Source organism: Papaver somniferum, chromosome 2 (genome assembly GCF_003573695.1).
Source record: "Papaver somniferum cultivar HN1 chromosome 2, ASM357369v1, whole genome shotgun sequence".
In the NCBI taxonomy this organism is placed as follows: Eukaryota; Viridiplantae; Streptophyta; class Magnoliopsida; order Ranunculales; family Papaveraceae; genus Papaver; species Papaver somniferum.
Genome location: NC_039359.1, coordinates 131,809,423 through 131,834,423, shown reverse-complemented (window position 1 = coordinate 131,834,423; position 25,001 = coordinate 131,809,423). Strand labels below are relative to the sequence as shown.

At 35.5% G+C, this 25,001-nt stretch overlaps 1 protein-coding gene across 1 annotated transcript; it reads left to right on the top strand.

The window, feature by feature from the left end:
- Positions 1-1,945: 1,945 nt before the first annotated feature.
- On the top strand, positions 1,946-4,567 carry LOC113353952. Its single transcript, XM_026597419.1, has 3 exons — positions 1,946-2,048; positions 3,566-4,265; positions 4,379-4,567. Exons 2-3 carry the CDS (start codon positions 3,680-3,682, stop codon positions 4,411-4,413), a joined length of 621 nt encoding a protein of 206 aa, XP_026453204.1. The 5' UTR covers positions 1,946-2,048; positions 3,566-3,679; the 3' UTR covers positions 4,414-4,567.
- The last annotated feature ends 20,434 nt before the right edge of the window (positions 4,568-25,001 follow it).

The window sequence follows — 25,001 nt, the reverse complement described above, 5'->3', positions numbered from 1 at the left end:
TATTTTGGTATCCACAGTATTGGCAAACAAAATGCGAAAAATAAACAAATTATTATTCATTTTGAAGTAAATTAGGTATTGAATTATGCAAAAATAAGATAATTAGAAAAAGAAAACGATAACTTAGTCTTTTGACAACTACTAGGACACCCTTTTTTCCACTGTCCTAGATGGTATAACTTGACGAGTCCCTGAAAATAACAAGCAATCCCTAAAACAACTTACCAACTTTTGCTCCAAAACCAAACAACAAAGGTATTAGAATTGGGTACTAGAATAAGTACAAATCTTATGAATTTTAAAGGCCCTGTAATAAGTCACCATTGGTACATGGGCTGGGCCTCAGACTATTTTCCAAGTTATAATTTAACACCAATATTAACCAGTGAGAACTACTGTCGCATCCATTTCTCAATTTTTTCCACCCTCAAATCCACGGGCGGAAAAACACATGCATGCACCCATTTTTTCTGAAGAAATTTCTTAGACACCCATATATTCTAAAATTCTGTTTTCTTTTCGTAAGATAAGGAGAAACTGAGAGGAGATTTTATTCTTAGATCAGAACCGGCTGATGTAAGATCTGTTTTTTTTTTTGTTGATTTTCGTAGGGTTTCTGAATGATACTTATAGGGGACGGAGCTATTCGAGATGAGTTTTTGGATTCGTTTTTTTATTTTTTTTGTTCCACCTGGTTCGATTTGATTTTTCATTAGATCTGTTCATTGTTGGCATATTGTGTTCTTCGTCTTCTTCATAGCACTTTCAGGTAAATTTCATTTTTTAATGAAAAATTAAATTATAATAGATTCCTTGAAACTCAGCACCACCATTAGAATAATTTCATGGTTCAGTTTCTTGCTTGGTTAATCGTATGCTTTTTAGTGGGTTCATCTTCTTAATACTTTCACCTTACCATCAGAAAGCTTTGTGATTGAAATGTTACATTTTTATTTTTCTAATCCTGGATTAGTAATCCATACTTAGAAATTGAATGACTAGTTTTATGTTGCTGGTTTTGAGTGATGAAAAAACCATGTACAATGATATAATGAAGTTGAGAAGGAATGGGGGAAGTGGGTCACGAGTTTGCACAACATTGGAAAGAGTTTTGAAGCAACAAAATAAGGATTTGATGTGCTGACGTTGATTGTTTGATGACCAGTGACATATTTTGTATAGTTTAGTGCTTGAATGGGATTTGAATTTTTGGGTTCTTATCCGTATTGCAGCTTGAAAAGAGCTATAAAATAAAAAATACAAGTTGCTGAAAGAAGAACATCCATACCCACTCACTACTACTTACAGTTCCAACAGAGAGGAGCTCTCCAAAACCAGCAGCTCCTTCTTCTCTTTCCCTCTCCAGTTCGCATCCATCACCCTATATTTCACTTGCAATTCTAGGTACGGAGTTCATGGGTTGTTACCTACTCTATCTTTTTAATACTTAACTCCTGGCACATGATACTAATTGCGGTTCGGCTAGTGGTTCTATGTTTCTTCTTGACATGGCGTGTTCAACATCCAAATGAGGATGCAGTGCGGCTTTGGTTAATGTCGACTTGTGTGAGATATGACTCGCATTTTCATGGATCCTAGACCAAATCCCAAAGATATGACTCGCTATAAAATATTTTTGAGAATGTCTTTTGCTGGTCTCAGAGCCGGCCAAATGGAACCTTTTTCTTTCATGGAACTATGTGTAAGAATATTTCTATGCATATAAAATATCATGTGGACCCATGTATTATCTTTTGGTTAATTGAGAATATTGTTAAGTATATTGGTTACCATTTCTTGGGCTTATTTCCTATATCTCTTCCTTGATGGACGGTCGAGATTGAATGCTAACTCTAACCCTAGGAACCTTGGTCCTCCTTCTACCTATAAAAGGAACTCTATAGCCATCAGTATAGGGTTCGAGAATTTTATTATTCATTACACAAAAGGGTCAAGAAGGAGAAACCAAGATATTCCATTATATTCTGTTCTACGGGTGTGCTTGCAGCTTTGGAGGATTTCTTGGATTCAATCGATGGCTTCATCAGGTATTCTATTTTAACACAACTCTGCGTATTGTGATTATCATGTTGTTCGAAGATCCGACCATTATATATATAAAATAAAACTTATATTTGGCATCGAACCTGGTTTAGAACTCCATGATTGTCCTTGATGATTGTATGCAGTTGTTGTGTTTATATCAATCCATAGTATGTATGTTTGATTACTAATATTCATGTTTATGTACTATTTATATTTATAAATATGAATATTTTGTCTTACTTAATTGATATTCAATTTTGATTGATTGAGCAAATAAATCACGCGGCTATATATATATATTTTAGATCCTGTTAATTATATAATATGGGCTCACCTATAATAACTTGATATGTTTCCATGATTATTGGATTTATAACATATAAAGAAGATTTGATGTGATGTCTGATATATATGGAAAACAACATGATTTTGTGTTTGATCCGTTAAAGAGCATGTATGTTGCTTGATCATTTTTTTTTTGTGATAAGTTCATGATTAACATAGCTTGTTTTGTTTGGTTTATGCATAACGTAATCTAAATGTTTGTATAATGTTCGTAACGTATGCGGCTAGGTTAAACAGTATGTGCGTCAAATTGATTTCTTTTTCTTTTGGTTCTGAAACTGTATATGGGCTCACATGATGTTTTTATTAGATTTTTTGGGCTTGTCCCAATATGTCATGTGTATTTGTTTTCAAAGGTCGGACATAAGCTGTACGTTTGACATATAGAGAAAACTTTAAGTGTCCCTTTGACTTCTGCTTTGACTCTGACTGTTTGACCCTTGACTGTTGACTGGCCGTTTGACTTCCGCATAACTGACTTTGACTGTATGTTTGACTTCACATGTTGACTTTGACTTGACTTTTTGACCATGGACTTTGACTTACTGTTGACTTTCACATGATGATTTTGACTGTTTTGACTGTATGATTTTCGGTTCAAATGTAGCCTAACTTGAATATGTATAGGTTATTAAAAAAAAACGTTTGAATTGTATGCTCTTTAGCTATCACCACAGTGATACTAAAGTATTATGTTATATTAACATGTCATTGTAAGTCTACATCGTTTTGTGCAATCACATAAGAATAACTATCACCCACAGGAGATGTTTGTTCAAGTGTTTGTATATAAACATAAAGAAATTAACTATTTAGTCATACATATTAGAATGAAAAGCTACCCACAGGTAACTCTAATTCACATGTTTGAATAAATATTATGTTTATGTATGTAACCATGAAAGGCATAATGTCCACAGATGTTTGTCTTTGCTTGCTTATATATGTGTGAATGTTTTTTATGACTTTATGACATGATTGTTGTCTTATTAAGATTCTACCCACATGAGTTTCTTAATTTGTATGTGTGTGAGTTTGACTTTGTGTATCTTTGTCATGTTTTACAACTTCTAGTTCTAAGTCTTTGTATTCGTATACTTCTTCTATCCCATTCTTCAATGGCACCAACTTCTCAGAATGGAAAGAGAATGTTGAGTTCACTTTGGGTGTGCAGGATATTGACCTTGCTCTCCAAATTGAAAAGCCAATTATAGATGATAAGAGTTCCACTGAAGATAAGGATCTCTTGAAAAAGTGGGAGAGAAGTGATAGGCTGAGCATACAGTTGATGCGAATGCACATTGATGCAAACATTAAAGAATCGCTTCCCAAACCTAAAAATGCTAAGGACTTTATGGAAATCGTAAAGGAACGCTTTAAGACAGCGGATAAGTCTCTAGCTGGGAAGCTGATGACAGATTATACCACCATGAAGTATACCGGTGTAAGGTCAATGCACCAGCACGTGATAGAAATGCGTATCATTGCTGCTAAGCTCACTGAGATGAAATTAATTGTGGATGAGAACTTTCTTGTCCAATTCATTCTCAATTCGCTTCCGCCTCAATATGCCCCTTTTCAAGTGCATTACAACACTATTAAGGAAAAGTGGACTGCAAATGAACTGGGAAACATGTTGGTTCAAGAGGAAGCTAGGATAAACCAGCAAGGGCTTAATCAAGCACATTTCGTCAATCGAGGAGTGAATAATAAGCTCAAGCCTGCAAAGGGCAATAAGGGAGCACCACAGAATAATTCTGGTCAACCCGAAAAGAAGAAGGAAAAGCAATATGACAATAAGTGTCGTTTCTGTAAGAAACCTGGTCATTTTCAGAAAGATTGCAGTAAGAGTCAAAAATGGTTCGAAAAGAAAGGTAATCCTTTGGGATTCGTAAGCTATTTTGAAACAAATTTGACTGTTAAAGAATCTTCTTTATCATGGTGGTTTGATTCTAGTGCTAATGTTCATGTTTCTAATTCGATGCAGGGATACCTTTCAAGCCAACACACAAACCAGAATGAAAACTTCCTTTTTATGGGCAATGGCAATAAAACCCCAGTTAATGCTGTAGGCACCTATCATGGATACTTTCTTGATTTAGAAAACACTCTTTATGTTCCAACTATTTCCCGCAATTTAATTTCAGTTTCTCAACTAGATAGACAAGGTTTTCAATTTCAAATTGCCAATGGATGTTTTAGTTTGTTTAAAGATTATAAATTTATTGGTTCTGGTTATCTTTCTGATGGTCTTTACAAGTTACATTTATCATCATCAATACATGGAACCTATTTGACCATGCATCATAATGATAGAACTGAACATGTTGAGGGTAATTCCTCAATCTTGTGGCATAAGAAGCTTGGACACATATCTCGTGAAAAGCTTCAAAGATTGGTAAAAGATGGGATTCTACAGAACCTTGATTTTACTGATTATAAGAGTTGTGTGGATTGTATTAAAGGCAAGATGACAAAACACACAAAGAAAGGTGCCACAAGAAGTTCTGAACTCCTTGAAATAATACATACAGATATTTGTGGACCCTTCGACGTTCCAACTTTTGGAGGAGAAAAATATTTTATCACCTTTATTGATGATTTTTCACGTTATTGTTATCTTTACTTATTGCATGATAAATCTCAAGCTGTGAATGCTTTGGAGCAATTCATTACTGAAGTTGAGAGGCAATTAAGAAGGGGAAAATCATTAGGTCTGATAGGGGTGGAGAGTATTATGGAAGGTATGACGAAACATGACAACATCCTGGACCTTTCACTTTACTTCTCCAAAAGCTTGGAATTGTTGCTCAATACACAACGCCAGGTTCACCTTGGCAGAATGGTGTAGCAGAAAGGCGAAGTCGTACTATAATGGAAATGGTTAGAAGCATGATTAGTCATGCGAGTTTACCCTTAAGTTTGTGGATGTATGCTCTTCGTTATGCTGTGTACATTTTAAATAGAGTTCCAAGCAAATCAGTTCCAAAGACTCCTTTTGAACTGTGGAAGGGTTGGAAACCTAATTTAAAACACCTGGAAGTTTGGGGTTGTTCAGCAGAAGCGAAAGCTTATAATCCCAAAGAAAAGAAATTGGATATGAAAACTATTAGCGGTTACTTTATTGGTTTTCCTGAAAAATACAAGGGGTATATTATTTATTGTCCTAACCATAGTATGAAAATTGTTGAAACTGGAAATACAAAATTCATTAAGGATGGCGAAGTTAGTGTGAGTACACCAGTGCAAGAAAAATCTGTTCAAGAAATCAGAGTAATAATCCCTTTACCTCATATTTCTACAGATATTGTGACTCCTTCAGTTGTAGAACTGATTGATGATGAAATAACACAAATAAAGGCACCGGAGCTTCATGATGAGACTATTGCCACTGAAGAAATTGTAGAACAACCACAAGAAGTAGCCTGAAGAAGATCTACTAGAGAACGGAAAAGGGCTATTTCTGATGATTATGTGGTTTATCTACAAGAATCGGATTTTGATTTAGGGATTATGAAAGATCTAGTTTCTTATTCACAAGCTATCAAGTGTAGTACTTATGATAAATGGATTAATGCTACGAAAGTAGAGAAAAAATTTATAGATGATAATAGAGTCTGGGAATACGTTGAATTGCCTGAAGGACACAAATCAATCGGGTGTAAATGGGTCTTTAAGACCAAACGCGATGCTAATGGCAATATTCAATGTTATAAAGCTAGACTTGTAGCCAAAGGTTTCACTCAGAAAGATGGCATTGATTACAAAGAGACTTTTTCTCCCGTGTCAAAGAAAGACTCTCTCAGAATTATTCTGGCATTAGTAGCTCAATATGACCTTGAGTTACATCAAATGGATGTGAAAACATGTTTTCTTAATGGTGAGCTTGAGGAAGATATTTACATGTGTCAACCTGAAGGTTTTGTCTTAGAAGGACAAGAACACATGGTCTGCAAACTTAAGAAATCAATTTATGGACTTAAGCAAGCCTCCAGGCAGTGGTATCTAAAATTCAACGAAACCATTCAAAAATTTGGTTTTGAAGAAAATGCTGTAGATCCATGCATATATCTCAAGATCAGTGAGAGGAAGTTCATATTTTTGGTATTGTGTGTAGATGACATACTACTTGCGAGTAGTGATCTTGGTCTTATGCATGAAACTAAGGAATATCTCTCGAAGAATTTTGAAATGAAAGATATGGGTGAGGCTTCTTATGTGACTGGGATAGAAATATCCCATGATATATCACTTGGAACATTATCAATCTCACAGAAAGCATATATCGAAAGAATTCTAGAGAGGTTTGAGATGAATGCATGTAAGCCAAGTATAGTTCCGGTTTCTAAAGGAGACAAGTTTGGACTCAATCTTTGTCCTAAGAATGAACTGGAACGTAAGAAAATGGATAAAATCTCTTATGCTTATGTGGTGGGAAGTTTAATGTATGTTCAAGTTTCCACACGACCAGATATCAGCTATATAGTTGGTATGCTGGGAAGATACCTTGTGAATCCTAGAATGGAACACTGGAAAGCTGTAAAGAAAGTTTTAAGGTACCTGCAAGGAACGAAGGATCATCGTCTCACATTTACGAAGTCAGATCAATTTGAGTTGGTTGGCTATTCAGATTTTGATTTCATGGGATGTAATGATACTCGAAAGAGCACTTTTGGATATCTTTTTCTATTAGCTGGAGGAGCAATATCATGGAAAAGTGCAAAAGAGTCTATTCTCACTGGCTCAACAATGGAAGCTGAATTTGTAGCATGTTATGAGGCTAAAAATCACTGTTCATGGCTGCGGAATTTCATCTCAATGTTTGGAGACCTAAATTTTTCCTCCGCACCTGTGAAACTTTACTGTGATAATGCCGCAGCAGTATTCTTTTCAAAACACGCTAGATATACTAAGGGTTCAAGACACATGGATCTAAAGTACCTATGCGTGAAGCAAGCTGTTCAGATGAAAAAGTTGTCCATTGAACACATAGGCACAAAACTTATGATTGCAGATGCATTTACGAAGGCGTTACCTCCTAAGACCTTTCTGGAACATGTTGGAAACATGGGTCTTAAGGGAGTAAAAAACAATTAGTTTCACTTAGACTTTTGCTTATGTTTGAACACTCATTGAGATCTTATTATTGTTATTGTTCTGAACTTATTTTTGTATCCACTTTAGTATACTTTTATGTTATTGGATGAATGTTAACAGAAATTGTTTTCTTTTGAAGACATTACTGGACCATTATGATATCCCTATTTAAGGCCTGATTAAGTAAGTTGCTTGTGTTGTGGTACATGGAAGGGAACATGTTGATAACAGGACAATGTGCCACCGCCATGACTCGCATAAGTAATTTGCTTGGTTAAGGTATTACGTTTAACCATTAAATATGTCTAGCAATTATGCGCGCTTACGTTTTTTTCTATAATTAACCATTAAATAAATTATTACATGGACCAGTGGGAGAATGTAAGAATATTTCTATGCATATAAAATATCCTGTGGGCCCATGTATTATCTTTTGGTTAATTGAGAATATTGCTAAGTATATTGGTTACCATTTCTTGGGCTTATTTCCTATATCTCTTCCTTGATGGACGGTCGAGATTGAATGCTAACTCTAACCCTAGGAACCTTGGTCCTCCTTCTACCTATAAAAGGAACTCTATAGCCATCAGTATAGGGTTCGAGAATTTTATTATTCATTACACAAAAGGGTCAATAAGGAGAAACCAAGATATTCCATTATATTATGTTCTACGGGTGTGCTTGCAGCTTTGGAGGATTTTTTGGATTCAATCGATGGCTTCATCATGTATTATATTTTAACACAACTATGCGTATTGTGATTGTCATGTTGTTCGAAGATCCGACCATTATATATATAAAATAAAACTTATACTATGATAATAAGCTGGAGAAAGCTTTTTATTTGCAACACTAGGCATGGTATGTTTCTATGGATCAGTGAAGTGAGGTAGGAATGGTGGTGTTGATGTTGGTTTCAATGGGTTATGCATTTCAAAGAAAATGGAGCTAAAAGGATGCTGCAGTGGCAAGGAAAAGGAGATGGAAGTGCAAATGGGCTTGGTGTGTGTGTGACATACATTTAAAATAAAATGGAGGTGTGAATAGTGATGCATAACTCGTTATGCATCTACAAAATTTGTTGCATAACTTGTTATGCATTCTCAAAATTGGTTGCATAACACCTTCTGCAGCTTTTTTTTTTGCATAACTTGTTATGCAGTTCAGAAAACGGTTGCATAACACGTTATGCAGCTACTTTTTTCTTAGTATCGAAACCAACAAAAAAATAAGGCTGCATAACTTGTCATGGACCTACAATAATATCTACATATCATGTTATGCAGTCGTGAAAATGGATGCATAACCTGTTATGCATCCGAAAATATGACTGCATAATGCATTCTGCATCGAGAAATTGTTGCACAATCTTTTATGCATCGATAAAATAGATGCATAACCTGATATGTATCCGTAAATATGAATGTATACTGCATTATGCATCAATTTTTTTATATACGCACTAAAATCAACCAAAACAATGGTTACATAACTTGTTATAGATGCATAACCAAATGCATAATTTGTTATGCAATGGAGAAAATGGTTGCATAATTCGTTATGCGTCTGCAGAATGTGTTATGCATCTTTTTTGGTGGCTGCATAATGGTTATGTATCAAGTTTTCGAAAATTTTGCCTAAAATGATGATCACCTCCGATTTTTTCCGTGAAAAACAAAAATTTGATATTCTTGTTTGTACTCGTTGCGTAGCTCTCTTAAAAAGATTTCCAACGATATAAAATTTGTAAAATTTTAAGGCGCAGATTTTTAGATATGTTATATCCAAGTTGCGTTGCCAATTATATCCCTGATGCATAACCCGTCATGCGGATGCATAATCCTTTATGCAGACATTTTTAATAATTCCATACAATTATGGGTGTCACTGAAATAATTATGGATGTCACGGTACCTAAAATTAATTATGGGCCTGACAATAAAAAATATTATTTTTTTTGGGCCTGCGCCTAATTTGCCCTATTAACCATGATGTATCGTATCGTCTTTCCCGCTCCACTTCCTTTAACTGGGACTTGACTGCATATCTTTGTACATTTCATTAGTGAGGTTTTGCTATATATCTTTCAAGTGCACGTCACACTTGCTAAGATCACTTTCCAGGCAGTCGTTCAATATTTTACACGGCTTCTCATTCCATTGTTATTCCACTACTTGCTACAAGTTTCCAATGCATACTTGGCGATGCATACTCTGCTTGAGAAACTCGGAAGCCGGCTCCCTCCTGTAGTGGGCTTAGAGAGAAAAAACACATGTTACCTGTTCAAATTCACATTGAAATTCACATTAACATTCACACGATCAAAAACTACTACCACGAGCAAAAACTACTAATATAAAGGAGAATCGGAGTACAACAGTTATGTGCATGGCAATATATTTTGGCGAGCTCCGGTAGACTATACTAGCTACCACCTACCTTTATTGAATGTCACCTACGGGGTATATATGCCACTCAGGGATTACACCCAGTCGCTAACAGAAAAAGATCGAGCTATATTAGGTCAATATACAGTACAAGCCCAACCAGAAGCTAGTAGATCCCAGGTTAAGAATCTCCCTTTTTAAAGCTTGTTTCACCTTAAAGAATCAAAGATGATCTCGTAGGATGGGTCATGGAGAAGATAATTTATCGAACGTGCTACGTACCCCCACTCATCACACCCCCATGATATGGCATTTTCTCATTGGTTCCGGAGTAAATAGGAGGTCCATTAGTATTGGAGTCGGCCACTAGTATGGTGACATGTCACGAGGCAAACACTTGGCGGTATAACGCATTTTCGGATAATTTATCGCAAAATGGATCATTTGCCCAAAAAAATTTAAAACATGGTTCAAATGGACGAGTAAAAGCTAGAATTGGTGAAATGGATATAAAAAAAAAAGTAAGGATGAAACTGGATTCATCGCGGCTTAAACTTAAAAAATAGCAAGGATGAAACTGGATGCATCCTGATATAAATTAAAAATAAGAATAAATATTTGAAAATGGGTAGGATGAACTGGTTACATCCTGACTATTTTTATATTTTTGTCCATTTGAACAATATCTTTTTAATTTTTGTCCATTTAAACAGTATCAAAATGTACAAATCTTTTTCACCCAGAAATTGTTGATTTTGATCTTTTTAACCAATTTTGTGATAATTTATCCAACAAAGGATGGGCGAACCTTTGGTTTTGCGGACTCTGCCTAGTTGATCAAGAAAGTGTACCACTTACACCCATTTCTAAGCTGTTTAGTGGGACGTGCAAAATTATTTATAGGATTGGAGACTGGTATTATTATAGCACGAGATGCCGTACGATATGATACTATTTTCGTTTCTGGAAAAATATTATTTTTACTTTTTCAATTTGGCCCATTTTAGATTAAAATGAAAAAATAAAAATACTTCTTTTCCAAAAACGGAGGTAGTATTATGTTATCAAGTGTGGTTAAAATTGCTGCCTATTTGAAGAGGAGCCGGGAAAAAGAAACTATACCCGACGAGGTGAAGAGGTTGTTGTTCCAGTGGGGTTCTCTTCATGAGTGGTTTCGTTTTTCAGTTTGAAGGACTAGTAACTGGGAATTTGGGAAGTGGGCTTAGTTAATTGGGCCTGGAGTTCTGGACCTGTTTTTAGAAAATATAACAATCCTCTTTCTCTCGAAAATGAGAAAACAATAAAACAAATTCTTCCCCATTGTATATATAATTTGAGGACGAAATAGTGGATCCAGATTGAAAGTTAGGCCAAAAGCTTGAATTCTAGAGCTCCTGGTCCCGGGCCAATAAGAATCAAGAATTTTGCAATTTATTCGGAAATTTTTTCATGCGCAACAAACACAAAATTCTGAAGGCTTTAACTATCCGATCTTTTCCCGTTCCACAAACATAAAAGCTAACTCGAAGCCCTAATTCTCTTCGGTTCACTCCAATCTGTGGGGAATCCTGGCCCCGGGCCAATAAGAATCAAGAATTTTGCAATTTATTCGGAAATTTTTTCATGCGCAACAAACACAAAATTCTGAAGGCTTTAACTATCCGATCTTTTCCCGTTCCACAAACATAAAAGCTAACTCGAAGCCCTAATTCTCTTCGGTTCACTCCGATCTGTGGGGGAAAAAATGGTGAAAAAGCTTTGAATCCATCAAGTGTATTTTGTTCTAATTTTTGATTTTTTTTTTCCAATTTTGCAGCAACGATTTTTTTAGTTGATCGAAAAGAAAAAAACAATAAAATCCTTACAGAAAGGTAATCACCCGTTTTATTTCTTTTCGCCTTTCTCTTCTGCCTCTCTTCGTGATTCATTCACTGCTCGATATTAAAAGTTGTTCATGTTATGCTTAATTAGGTTAACAAGTCAAAAAGATTATTGGTCTCTAATAATCTGGCAGCTTTCAAAACTAATTATATGGAGCATCCGTTAAATGCATAGTAGCTGAGCATTTATGAACAATGGTGGAAATTCACAGCAATGACAATTTTAATAGGCACGAGGTATTCTTATTTTTTGTATTAAATGTATATCATGATGTTATCAGCTTCTTTAGCAACTAAATAAGGTGTGAATATGGAATTTTTTTAGCATCTAATTAAGGTGAACATGAAGGATTATTTATGCATTGCAAATGAATTGTATGCGTTGCTTCACTACCTTTTGAGACCTCCATTATAGGGATTTGGGAGTAAGGGAGTGAGTAATCCAGTTCCATGATTAATTGTCAGATTGCATTTTGGAAATACTGTGTTTATAGGGTGTTAGATCGATTTTGATGGCACAAACAAATTCACATTTTTCAGTTTGTTCTCTTACGCATTCAGGCATAAACAACCTAAGATACAACATGAAGGTAAGCTGTTTATTTGTTATCTCAATCTGTTTTTATAATTTTTCTTGATCATCAGTTCTATATATGCAAAGCATATTCTTAATTCTCATACTAAATAAATTATTTTTATACATGTGATGATTTTGCAGCAAAAGATTGTCATCGAGGTACAGATGCACTGCTCCAAGTGCAGATCCAAAGCTCTTAAACTCGCCACAGCGGAAAACGGTATGTACACCATTCATATACCACGCATATAGAGTACTAGCGGCTATTCCAGCATGATATATGAAATTGGCCTCACAATATAAGTAATGCTCATTGGAAGAATTGTCGTCCTATGTACAAGAGAGAAAATAATCGAGGTGATCAATGACGGATCCGGATACTATATTTATATCAATACTATTCACGACGATTAATTCACTAAGAAAAATTAATGATTGCGCCAGTAGGAGGTTATACTTTATTATATTCAATTGGAGTTTTGATGCTTCATTTACCGTTCTTCATTTTCATTTTCACACAATTTGCAGATCCAATGAGCAATTAAATAGTTTTTTCGAACGAAGTCGAGAATCAAGTAAACTCTTGGCAAGTACTTCATTCATACTGTGTCTACCTATATGATTTTTATATTGGTTGTTTAAATCTAACTAACTGAGATATTTTACGTATACCACCATTGTGACATGTCCTTTAAGATATATCGGCACAATGAAGGAATGGTCGGAGTCCTTAATCATGACTTTTAACGAAAGTGCTCTGAACTCATTTCTTATCTCATCTTTGTTTTCCGTTAAATGTGTATAATATGTTATATCGACACAAGGTTGAGCATAGATATTTAGGTAGCTCACTGATTGAATTAGGCATGGGATCTGACTAACTTTTAAAAATGTTGGTGATTTTCGTTTGATCTATGTTAATGTCATTACAGTGTTATCGTTGTACGTAATTCTTTTGCTTAATCAACTGCAGTCTATGCAAATGAATCCAATGCCATATCCATTTCCTAGGGCCTCCTTGGGGACTCATATCTAACAATGTCTTGCCAGTACGTTTTCCAGCTGCAGACTCAAAAAATACTAACTCATTATAAAAAACTGTAAGCGTTGACAAATAACGTGTGGACTGCTGAAAATTCCAAGGATCTGCAACTAATGTATGATTCATAGCATCAGTTATGGCAGAAGAAGCCGCCGCAACGGGTATTACTATACGCGGCACTGATGCCTCTTCAGCTATGGAATCAACAACTCTATAAAATGGTGATGCGAATCCACAAGATATATTAGTTAGGTAAAACTGGTACTGAGGATCGCACGTGCTCTACATTTGCACATTGATAACGAAGATATTAGGTATTGTTTTTTCGAAAAGGAAGGTGCACTTGAAACTCTCAACTCGCATTCCATTGTTTTTCATTTCATATATAAAGAACGAATATATAGTTTCTCCATCTAAAGATTTCTTCCTTAATACATGCTTCCTTTTTGTTTACTTCCTTTACAAGTACTCATGGTCGCATCATACTGGACTATTGATTCAATTCTGCTTTATAAGGTAAAAATGATTATCATGATACATGCTGATGGAATTATCTGGTAAATATCTGGTAAGGTACACTATGTACACTATAGACTCGGGATTATACTGTTGGGTTGATATGTGTGCCTGAAGCCGAGAATCAGGTAAAATCTTTTCTTGCTATGCTTATGACTTTCTCATGTGCTTAATTATCATTATATCAAATCCAATTACATTAAGAAATGCTTCAAGATGTCTTAGCTAAAATTGAAGAGCACATGGTTCTCGACCATGCAATTGCTGATTAGCCGTGCATTACATAGATTTCTAAGTGACATGATTTGTGGCTCCAATTAACTGTAGAGCATATCTTTTATCCAGATTCAGAGTACCAAGGGGTTAGAAGGAAGTCAACTGAAAGGAAAGTGGGAAGAAGTCTTAGAATCTTTCGAGATCATTGAGAATTTCGTGGTGTCCTCTTGGGTGACTCATCTAGGCCACTCTTCTCTGTTGGTTCTAGCACATGGTACACATAAATAAAATACATTTTTTCTACATAATTATGTTGGTTTCTTATATTTATAGTTTGATTAGTTTGTTCTTCATGATTGGGTAGATTTTCATAAAACTTCCTTAACCTTAAGCCTTAACTATGAAGGTGTTGATGGTTTAGGTACTAATAGTGGCAAACGATTCGTTCATGACTTCTGCCAGCATTTCCTTGACATAGTCGGTGGGAAAATTGAGATTCCTGATAAAACTAATATATTTAGCTTACTGATTTTTGGTTTGCATACTCATTTTACCCATTTCTTATGTTTTGAGGGTATTAACCGACAAGTATGTTGCTCGCTTCACCAAACATACAACCTTCAATCCTACTTTAGTTTGCGATATCTACTGTGTGATACTGTAATTTCTAAACTCTCTTATAATATTATTTAAATTTAATGCTATTTAAATATTTTGGCTTACGTATGCTGCAACTTTTCTTTTTCTTAAAACGAATCATACTACATCCAAAGTAAAAGAACACGTAAACCAACAGATAGCCCAGATTTCACAGGTAAAAAGACGGGTCGGGTGATCAAGCTGGAAACAATCAATGAACAATTGAGAAAAGAAGAGAAGACTTGAACATGACCTGAACATGTGTCTACTATTAAGTTGTTTATTATCTTTCACCAAGGGTTGTATTTTCTTTTATTTACGATTATCCAACTCAAGAAATCAATCTGCATGAATATATGTAGGTCAAGCAATTTGATCCCATGCAACGCGCGGGAAAGACACTAGTATATATTGAAAACGCGAGGGTACCAAAATACACCACCACTTTTTCTTAGACAATTTGTATGAACAAACTTAATATAACTTCGAGAATTAGACTCAATCAAGGAATAAAATTTAGTGTTATATCTCTATCTCTTTCGATTAGAACGTTTACAGGAACAAGTCTGTGAACCTAATCACAAAGAGATAACTTGGACGACACCAAAGACCAATTTCCAAGAATCAATTAAGTCATATCCAACAAACTAGGTCGTATTTATCTACTATGATTGATCAACGCACAACCTGTGATATTTCAATTATAAAGATAAACAATATAATATGGAAAAATAAATAACACAGACACCAAAAGTTTTGTTAACGAGGAAACCACAAATGCAGAAAAACCCCGGGACCTAGTCCAGATTGAAAACCAAACTATATTAAGCCTCTACATACACTAGCCTACCACCAATTAACTTCGGACCGGAATGTAGTTGAGACCTAAAAGGTATCCCATCAATTGAGGTATAGTCGCGCTCCTTACGCCTCTTGAATCCCAGCAGGACTCCGCGCGATTGATTCCCTTAGATGACGTCACACCAACTAAGAGTTGCTTCAACTCAATTGAAGATTTTGAATTAATCTGCCTCCCACAGATTAATCATATATATGATTTTCTTTTACAATCAAATAGTTTTATCAAAGGTGATGGAAATAGACAAAGTCTAGCTAACCTCCAAATCCGGACTTATGCAACCCGAAGTGCATCCTAGATTATTATTCAACAAAGTTTGAGACGAAGAGAACTTTGATGATATCTATTTATCTTGATCGAGTGTGCAGCTCAACGAGCGATCAGGATATACGAGTTATCAAGGAAAGATAATTAGACCTGGATTCATGAATTCCTATTAAGACTTCGTAGTCTCCAAACCTTAAAAGGGTTAGGAATATGACGACTCTAGATACAACTAGGACACGCCAAAAAGTAGTATCAGAATTAAAAGATCCCAGTTGCTTGAAGTTCCCATTTTATAGACATTCAAAGCATAGGTTGCTTTAGGTTTAAGCTAAGATAGCTTTGGAACCAAGCAAACAATATCAACAGTTAGATGAATCTTTGAATCTGATTTACATAAGCAAGATATACACTCTGGTTAGGTAAAACTGTATCCTAACCGTGTACAAAGACTATGTTTAACGTGGTTAGCCGAAACTAGCCCATTTTAACTTAAAAGCTTAATAATTTTGAAGAACACTTAAGACATTAACCTTGAGTCACAATCATGTGATCAAATAAGTCTAGTGTTTTTAGAAAATTAATCAAATGCTAATTATCTCGTAGAAAATAATTTAATTGCATCTGAAGATAATCGACATGGTGAGTGAATGCACAAAGTACAAATACATAGCCATTCGTAACTTAGGTCAATCAAAGTGCGTCTACCGGTTTGTAAACTTTTAGTCAAACCAAGTTCCGGAGTTATAAGAACTATTTAGGTATGGGTACCGGTTTTGAAAACTTAAGACTACCACCGGTTCCGCAGTCCACATAACTATATTGGTTTGCGTACCGGTTTGGGTATTAAACCGAGTTCAGGAACACAAAACTATTTTGGTTTGTGTATCGGTTTTTAAACTAACTCGGTTCCGTAACCACAATTTCTAAATGGTTTGCATATGAGTATGCATACTGATCTGGTTTACGAGTTGAACAAATTTTCCCATGATATACATAAGAATATGCATACCACAAATCTGTTGTCGATTTACAGCTACTTCGCTATGTGTATTAATACATGTAATACGGGTTCAGACTTACAATAGTTTTCCCAGTTTGTAAGACTGATAACACTGTCTTGTATCTGAATCTATAGTAGCTCTATATTTCTCTATAAAATCGATTCAAAACATTCCTGAATAATATCAATGACACATATCATTGTTCCAGGCTATTTTCGAACGATAAAACTTGAGTCATGATTTTGATTCTGAATAGTAAATTGTCCTTAAGCGAAGTTCATCAAGTATGAACAAATGTTCATTAAGCTTAGTCATTATATTTCGGGAATTAATTATCAAGATAAACTTGAATCGAAAATCTTGGCTATGGATAATAGTCTACTTATCTATGCGACATCATCTCAAAGATAGAAAGACGAATATAACTTGAGATATAGGTGGTTCAGTCTTAACTTACCTTTTGTTTAATGAAGTTCTCCAAAAGCTTCGGTTGATCTTCGCCTTCAAACGGTAGAATGCAATGATGACTGTCGTGATCCATTGTTTCTCAACTACATTTTTATCCTAGCCCGAGACTTAACTAATTGTAGACTAGAAATCAAGATATAGTTTTGACAACAAAATTTAACAACAAGCTTGAGATAGCAACACTTGTCAGTTTGACCGTGCAATGCTCAAACATATATAAATATATGTTCGAAATAGGCTATTGTGTTATTCTTTTCTTTCGCGTTATTCTCAAATAAGTATTAATCTCCTAGACGGATTGCCCACTAATATTAAGTGACTTGAATCAATCCTGAGTTCAATATCTCTGCAGATGAAGTCTTTAGCATACGATACCAATATCCATGGCTTGAAATAGATACAAATCGCGCATTGTATATGTACATGTACTACCAAGTATTAGCTGTGGTGCAAGGAACGTGTTCGATACCGCTTACATGCTCGACAACATGGCATCATTACCGCTGATAATGTTTTCGCTAGTGCATAGTGCACCATGTCACGCCAGCGCTGAAAATATTATCGATATTGCAACTTTTACCAGCATTTCCGCCCCTCTCCAGCGCTGGGACCATCCTTGCTGACGCATATTGGGAAAACGTTACTATCGCTTACATGTTGACCCACCTCGAAACTGGTGCATATTGCACCGACATTTCTAAAAATGTAGTGGTTGGACCTTCAACACTAATCCGTTCCAACCCATCGATGGCATGTGATAGTATTTTTGAATGATGTTGTAGTAATGAGGTTCAAACTCTCAGACTTGTGAAGATTAAATTTAAAGATTTAATAAAATTATATACAAAAATATTAACAAAGTGGGCGAGAGGTAACCAAGACACTAGATTCCACTATGACGCAAAATTGAATGATACATATTTCAAAACTCTAATTATCTTTTAAGACTCTTATTTCTTAATTCACAAATAATCTGGAAAATTCTCAAAAATTAATTATATCCCCTAAGCATAGATTATCTAAACAAAGCATAACCTATCTAATTGAATCACAACTAATGAAGAAATTTTTTGCAAACAATTAAAAACTCTGCAAAAGCAGTGATTGAGTGAATTATAAATTATAAATTAGAGAGAATAAATAATTACCAATTATTCATACGTAAATAGCTTCCTCATGGCCTTGGTTGTGAGAGAATTAGCCGCTCATCATGTTGGAAAAACTCTTAAAGAATTTCATTGATGCTCAAAAATGGTTTACAAATGATGAGAATATGAGAAATACAATAAAACAGGGTTTGTAACAGTTATAAGTGTTACAAACCAGCTGTTACAGAAAACGACAGACAGAAAGTGCTGTAAACACTGTGCTGCAACCCTCGCCTCTGTGTCGCTGACACTGTTGAAAAACGACTGTCACTGGGAGTCTGTTCTTCGTCTTCTTCAGCACCAGCATCAGCAGAAAACAGCAGCAGGAAGCTTGTTGTTCGTCTTGATTTCTCACTCCTCAGCCCTTCTAAAGCCCCCCCAAAATCTCGACCCCCTCTCTAGGACTCCCATGGAATCTATTTAAAGAAAAAACACGCGTTGAATCTCCTTCATTAATCCCAAATAATCTTCTTTTACTCGGGATATTTTATTTCTTTTTTTATCAATGATTTTGATTTTTACGCATCTGCAGCTGGATTAAATTCCTTATAAATCTTTTTCACGTTCCAAAGTATTGATTAAGGCTTCAAAACACGTGCAGTACACGTTTAGATTCACCACAACTCGTGTAAGTTCATGTTTTTCCTCCAACTCCTTGTTTGGATTAAACCAAGTTATCCAGACAAATTTGATCGAAACAAACACCCATACTAGCTTTGTTAGGACATATCACAACCACCCATAAAGTTTCAGCGATTGAATCACACAAAAACTCCTCCAAAATCCGATCGAAAACTCTGCCATTGTTGCTGCCATTTTTCCCGCCTTTTTTCATTTTTGAATTTTGGGAAGAAGATTTCCTCCCCTTAATCCTGTATGGGTTCCCTTTAGCACTTTCCCTGGGGTGCAAATAGTATTTTTGGGCATAAATAATAATTTTTCTGGGATTCCTTCAGCGCATTTCTGGGGTGCCTTTAACGCATTTCGGGGGTGTAAAACACCACTTTTCGAGCCAATTTCGCCGCAAGAGCTTATTTTTTCCAAAAAATCTACAAAAACATAAAACACCATAATAAGTACGAAATTGAGTACTAACAATACAGAACATTGAGGACAAATTAGACACAAAAATTTGTCTATCAAATACCCCCAAACTTATTATTTGCTAGTCCTCGAGCAAAACTAATAAAAAATAAAACCGAGTTAATCTCGGGAGGGTTTACCAGAGGTGTACCCACAAAACCATTACTTCTAATTGGTCACAAGTATCCAAAGAGCTATGAGGACATACATATTCTCAACCTATCTCCAAGTAACTAGAATGCCAGAGAAATTAAAGGTGTCATCTCTAAAGCTGACTGAAGAAAAGGGGAGACACATCCGAAACACTGCTAGATAAAGAGATATCCGCTACACAGCTGGATAAACATTGTAAGATGCGTCCGCTGCTTTACAGCTGGATAAGATTAGGAGAGAGATAAAGATGAGAGGGACATCTGCTACACAGCTGGACTAATTACGTGTGATGAGTTAAACCAAATGTGCCAGATTGAAAGCGGACTAACAAAGCAACCAAATGTATCTTTCTTCGACTCTCTCATAGTGCTCAGTAGAAACAACGTCTTCTTCGGTCTTCAACTGTTGATGATAAACTATCGAACCTCATAGAACCTTGACAATTAACTCTTCTCTTTGATTTCTTCCTTGACTTATAAATTTCTACTTCCCTTTGGCCTTATTGAACAAAATGTAACGATGATTTTTTTCATTTGTTTTTATTTTTTTCATTTTTTTTTCATTTTTTTTTTTGGAAACAAAAATGACAAGACAACAATTTACATGACCATGAGAGAAGGACTTTCAAAACTTGGATCTTCGCAAATTGTGATGTCTTGGTATCATGGATTCTAACAACTTATATCATTTGCTCTTATAACTTCAAATTTGATTTTTGAATTATTCCTTTCTATTGTTGCTTCTAAACCTAAAACGTCTTCAACTTTCTTCATAGATTTTGATGTCGCTCCGCTTGTTGACGATGATAAGTTTCTACTGAGAGAGAGTCGCAATCCAGTAACTAATACTACATTGTGAGGTTGCTTTGTCTTTCTGGCATTTCCTGACCTACTTGCCTTTCCATCATGTATGGTTAGGTCCATCACGGTTACCCTCTAAAAGGAACAAGTTCTCTCCTGAATTTCAAGGATCTCAATGTCTTTTTCTCTAATGTCTCAAAAGGTTGTTATCCCTAGCATTCCAATTTCTATATTTTCGGTGAGAAACAGTATGTAAACTTAGCTAACCGGATACCATGTGACGCTAGAAGTTTCAAAAGTGAAACTAAAAAGTTCTTCCCCACCCCCAAACTTAAATCTAACATTGTCCTAGATGTTCTAAAGATAAAATTAAAAGCATGAACAAGGAGAAACTGTTACCACTTGAAGAAAAAGAGATTAGGAAAGATATTACCATATTGCATGAGCATGGGTTACCTCCCAATAAGTGCTAAGTTTAAAGTCTTCAGACTTAGGAAAGGATTAGTCAACTTGAACCGTATAACAGTAGCCGGAATAACTGTGGGTCTTCAAAACCAAATAGAGCTGACCAAAGGAAACTGCAGTAAACCAAGAAAATGAACAAGGATAGCATGCCCTTACCTAGTTTCCTGATTAAGACAACTACATCTAATTGTGGTTCAGGTTCAGGTTCTATAAAAGGGTCTAAATATATTTCTTTAGGCTCCAGCTCCTCAAAAGTGAGATCCGAATTATTAGGTCCTAGAGTCTGTAAAAACTCAAATAAAAATTTAGAAGCACATAATAATAACCTAAATAATTGAGGATCCTCTAAGTCAATCAGGTTTGACTTACAAAATTGACCACAGTGAGGGTAGTAGTCATTCTTAAGAAAATGTGTTGATTCCAATTTCCTAAAGCATTTAGGTTTAGTCTCACAACTAAATATTCGACACATATTTAAATATAAACGTTCCCACATTTGGAAGAAAACTATTTGGTGGGAAAACAAAGTCAATAAGGGTATCATAGCCTGGGCAAACCACATCAACCAGAGGATGGGTTTCTAATGACTGAACTTCTTCCTGGACATTATTTGGTTCGGGAAAACGAGTATGAATGTAATCTTGTAAAATGGTCGAGGAACAAATATCAAGTCCTAAGTGAAGGAACTTTCTGAGAGTTAAAGGTAAGGCACTAGGAAAGTGATAATCACCCCCAAACTTAGAGTTTTCAGTGTATCTAGCTAGACTAGTCACAATCTCCTTAATATCTAGACCATCATATTCTTGGAAATGGTCAATTGATTCTTCTAAGTTATTATAAGGTAGTGCACATTTACTCATCTTTATGGGTCTATCTTTTTCGTCTACGACTATTTTTTCTAAGTCACTAGACTCTAAGACAACATTTTCAGAATAAACCCGTTCCTCAAAACCACTATCGGCTTCGTAATCAAAAGGAAAAACTACATCGTCTAAAACGGTGGTATCCCTAATCAAATCCTCATCCTTTTGAATAAGTGAATAATCATAAAAGTTATTTGTATTTGAGCTAGAAATAATATAATCATTATAAATCTCAATTGGATTAATAGATTCCTGATCACTATGCCTACAAATTTCAGATTCTTCATTACTACTATCCTCATCATCATAGTAGTACGAAGATGATTGAACCTTATCTAAAAAAGTAGTTTATTTTATTCTAACCTCTTCATCTTGATAAAAATTATCCTTATTTTCACGGATGATATAGGAAAGAATGTATTGGAAATCAAGAGTAATCCGAGCAGTTCTTTCTTCCGTCTCTAATTTAAGCCTACGTGTTGACTCAGCAAACTCACGTGTTGACTCAGTTAACTTACGCGTTGACTCAAGTATCTTACGTGCTTCATCGAGAGGAGAGGAATTATAAGAATCTTGCTCGTATGACCGGTGGGCATGTGGATAGTAATTGGGATCACCATGGTATGACCCATATCCTTCAAAAGGATGGCGTTCCCAACCACTATTCCCAACATGGTCATAAAAAGGATGATGTCCATATTCAAATTCAGGTCGATAATCATTGTATTGGCTTATATCATACCAGTTCGACATTCTTAATTGCAAGGGAATTCTACACAATCACAAACAAGGCTGACTCGACCAAATCAAACCTATAAAATCTAGCAAACAACAAGCATGATGGCTCCACTTAGATTGTTTCTAGACCAGCTTCTAATCTTTCGAAAAGGAATTCGTTACAATATGAGCAAACCTCTCTAGAATCAATCCGAGATTAAGTAAGTTGAATTGAGACGAGGGAAGCTGCGAGGAGCTTTGATACCCAAGGTCTCACCGGTATTATAAGGTGGCGCAGTCACGCATTCAACTCACAGAAACCATCATGAACTTCAAAGTATGCTCAAAAGAGTAACCAATATTTTTCGAACAACTTTCCTATTAAGCTTGTTACCCTATAGGTCTCGTTCTAGTCAAAATTTTAAGCTTAGGTTCGTGTTTGGTTTCGTTTTCCTAAGGCGGGCAAGAAGGAAACAATGATGAAATCCGAGTCCTTATCTTAATTTGGCCAGGCCTTGCCCTTTACTAGGAAATTAAAACAACCGTATTCAAATCCTCAGCATATATTCACCTTAAGGCATACAATAAACCCGTTGATAGGGGATTCGCGGGTGTTTCGAAAGCTTACCTCCGGTACCAGACGGGCGCAGAACCGCTGAAGTCGACTCGGGCCACGACTCCTATGTCATGTGCGAACCCGAGGGGTCGAGACGATATTGTAGTCGTCGTCCTTCCCTGCAAACAGTTTTATATTTAATGTACCCTTCCTTTGGGTTTAAAAAATAATAATTGTCCAAGTCCAAAGTCCAAATAAAGTGCAAAAGAAAAGAAATAAAAAAAAATAATAATTACAAAAAATGGAAGGTCTCAAAAAAAAAAAATTCTCTCTTTTTTTTAAATTTTTTTTCTTTCGCTTTTTTTTTTTTGCTTTGTATTTTTCCTTCTCTTTTGGATTTAAGCTTTGATTCCAAGTCTCTAGTATCCAACTTCAAACCTCTAATACAAAGACACCCAAAGAAACGTAAAAAGAACAAACGAAATAAAAAAAAAAAAACTAAAATTCCTACCTAAGCGCAAATCCGCGTCGGCGACGCCAAAATGATAGTATTTTTGAATGATGTTGTAGTAATGAGGTTCAAACTCTTGCACTTGTGAAGATTAAATTTAAAGATTTAATAAAATTATATACAAAAATATTAACAAAGTGGGCGAGAGGTAACCAAGACACTAGATTCCACTATGACGCAAAATTGAATGATACATATTTCAAAACTCTAATTATCTTTTAAGACTCTTATTTCTATTCACAAATAATCTGGAAAATTCTCAAAAATTAATTGTATCCCCTAAGCATAGATTATCTAAACAAAGCATAACCTATCTAATTGAATCACAATTAATGAAGAAAAATTTTGCAAACAATTAAAAACTCTGCAAAAGCAGTGATTGAGTGAATTATAAATTATAAATTAGAGAGAATAAATAATTACCAATTATTCATGCGTAAAGTGTTACAAAACAGGGTTTGTAACAGTTATAAGTGTTACAAACCAGCTGTTACAGAAAACGACAGACAGAAAGTGCTGTAAACACTGTGCTGCAACCCTCGCCTCTGTGTCGCTGACACTGTTGAAAAACGACTGTCACTGGGAGTCTGTTCTTCGTCTTCTTCAGCACCAGCATCAGCAGAAAACAACAGCAGGAAGCTTGTTGTTCGTCTTGATTTCTCACTCCTCAGCCCTTCTAAAGCCCCCCCAAAATCTCGACCCCCTCTCTAGGACTCCCATGGAATCTATTTAAAGAAAAAACACGCGTTGAATCTCCTCCATTAATCCCAAATAATCTTCTTTTACTCGGGATATTTTCTTTCTTTTTTTATCAATGAGTTTGATTTTTACGCATATGCAGCTGAATTAAATTCCTTATAAATCTTCTTCACGTTCCAAAGTGTTGATTAAGGCTTCCAAACACGAGCAGTACACGTTTAGATTCACCACAACTCGTGTAAGTTCATGTTTTTCCTCCAACTCCTTGTTTGGATTAAACCAAGTTATCCAGACAAATTTGATCGAAACAAACACCATACTAGCTTTGTTAGGACATATCACAACTACCCATGAAGTTTCAGCGATTGAATCACACAAAAACATCACAACTATTTGGGCGTAAATAGTAATTTTTCTGGGATTCCTTCAGCGCATTTCTGGGGTGCCTTTAACACTTTTCGAGCCAATTTCTCCGCAAGAGCTTATTTTTCCAATAACATCTACAAAAACATAAAACACCATAATAAGTACGAAATCGAGTACTAACAATACAGAACATTGAGGACAAATTAGACACAAAAATGTGTCTATCAGCATGCCAGCGCTGGGATTTCCACAAAGCTGGCATATTGCACCGTATTATTCTCTCTATTGTTGGATTGTAAG

Excerpts from the sequence above, each read along its gene's own strand:
- LOC113353952 (XM_026597419.1), top strand. The coding sequence starts at position 3,680 with ATGCGAATGCACATTGATGCAAACATTAAAGAATCGCTTCCCAAACCT. Across the intron at positions 4,266-4,378 it reads AAAATGGTTCGAAAAGAAAG|GGATACCTTTCAAGCCAACA; the intron begins GTAATCCTTTGG and ends AATTCGATGCAG.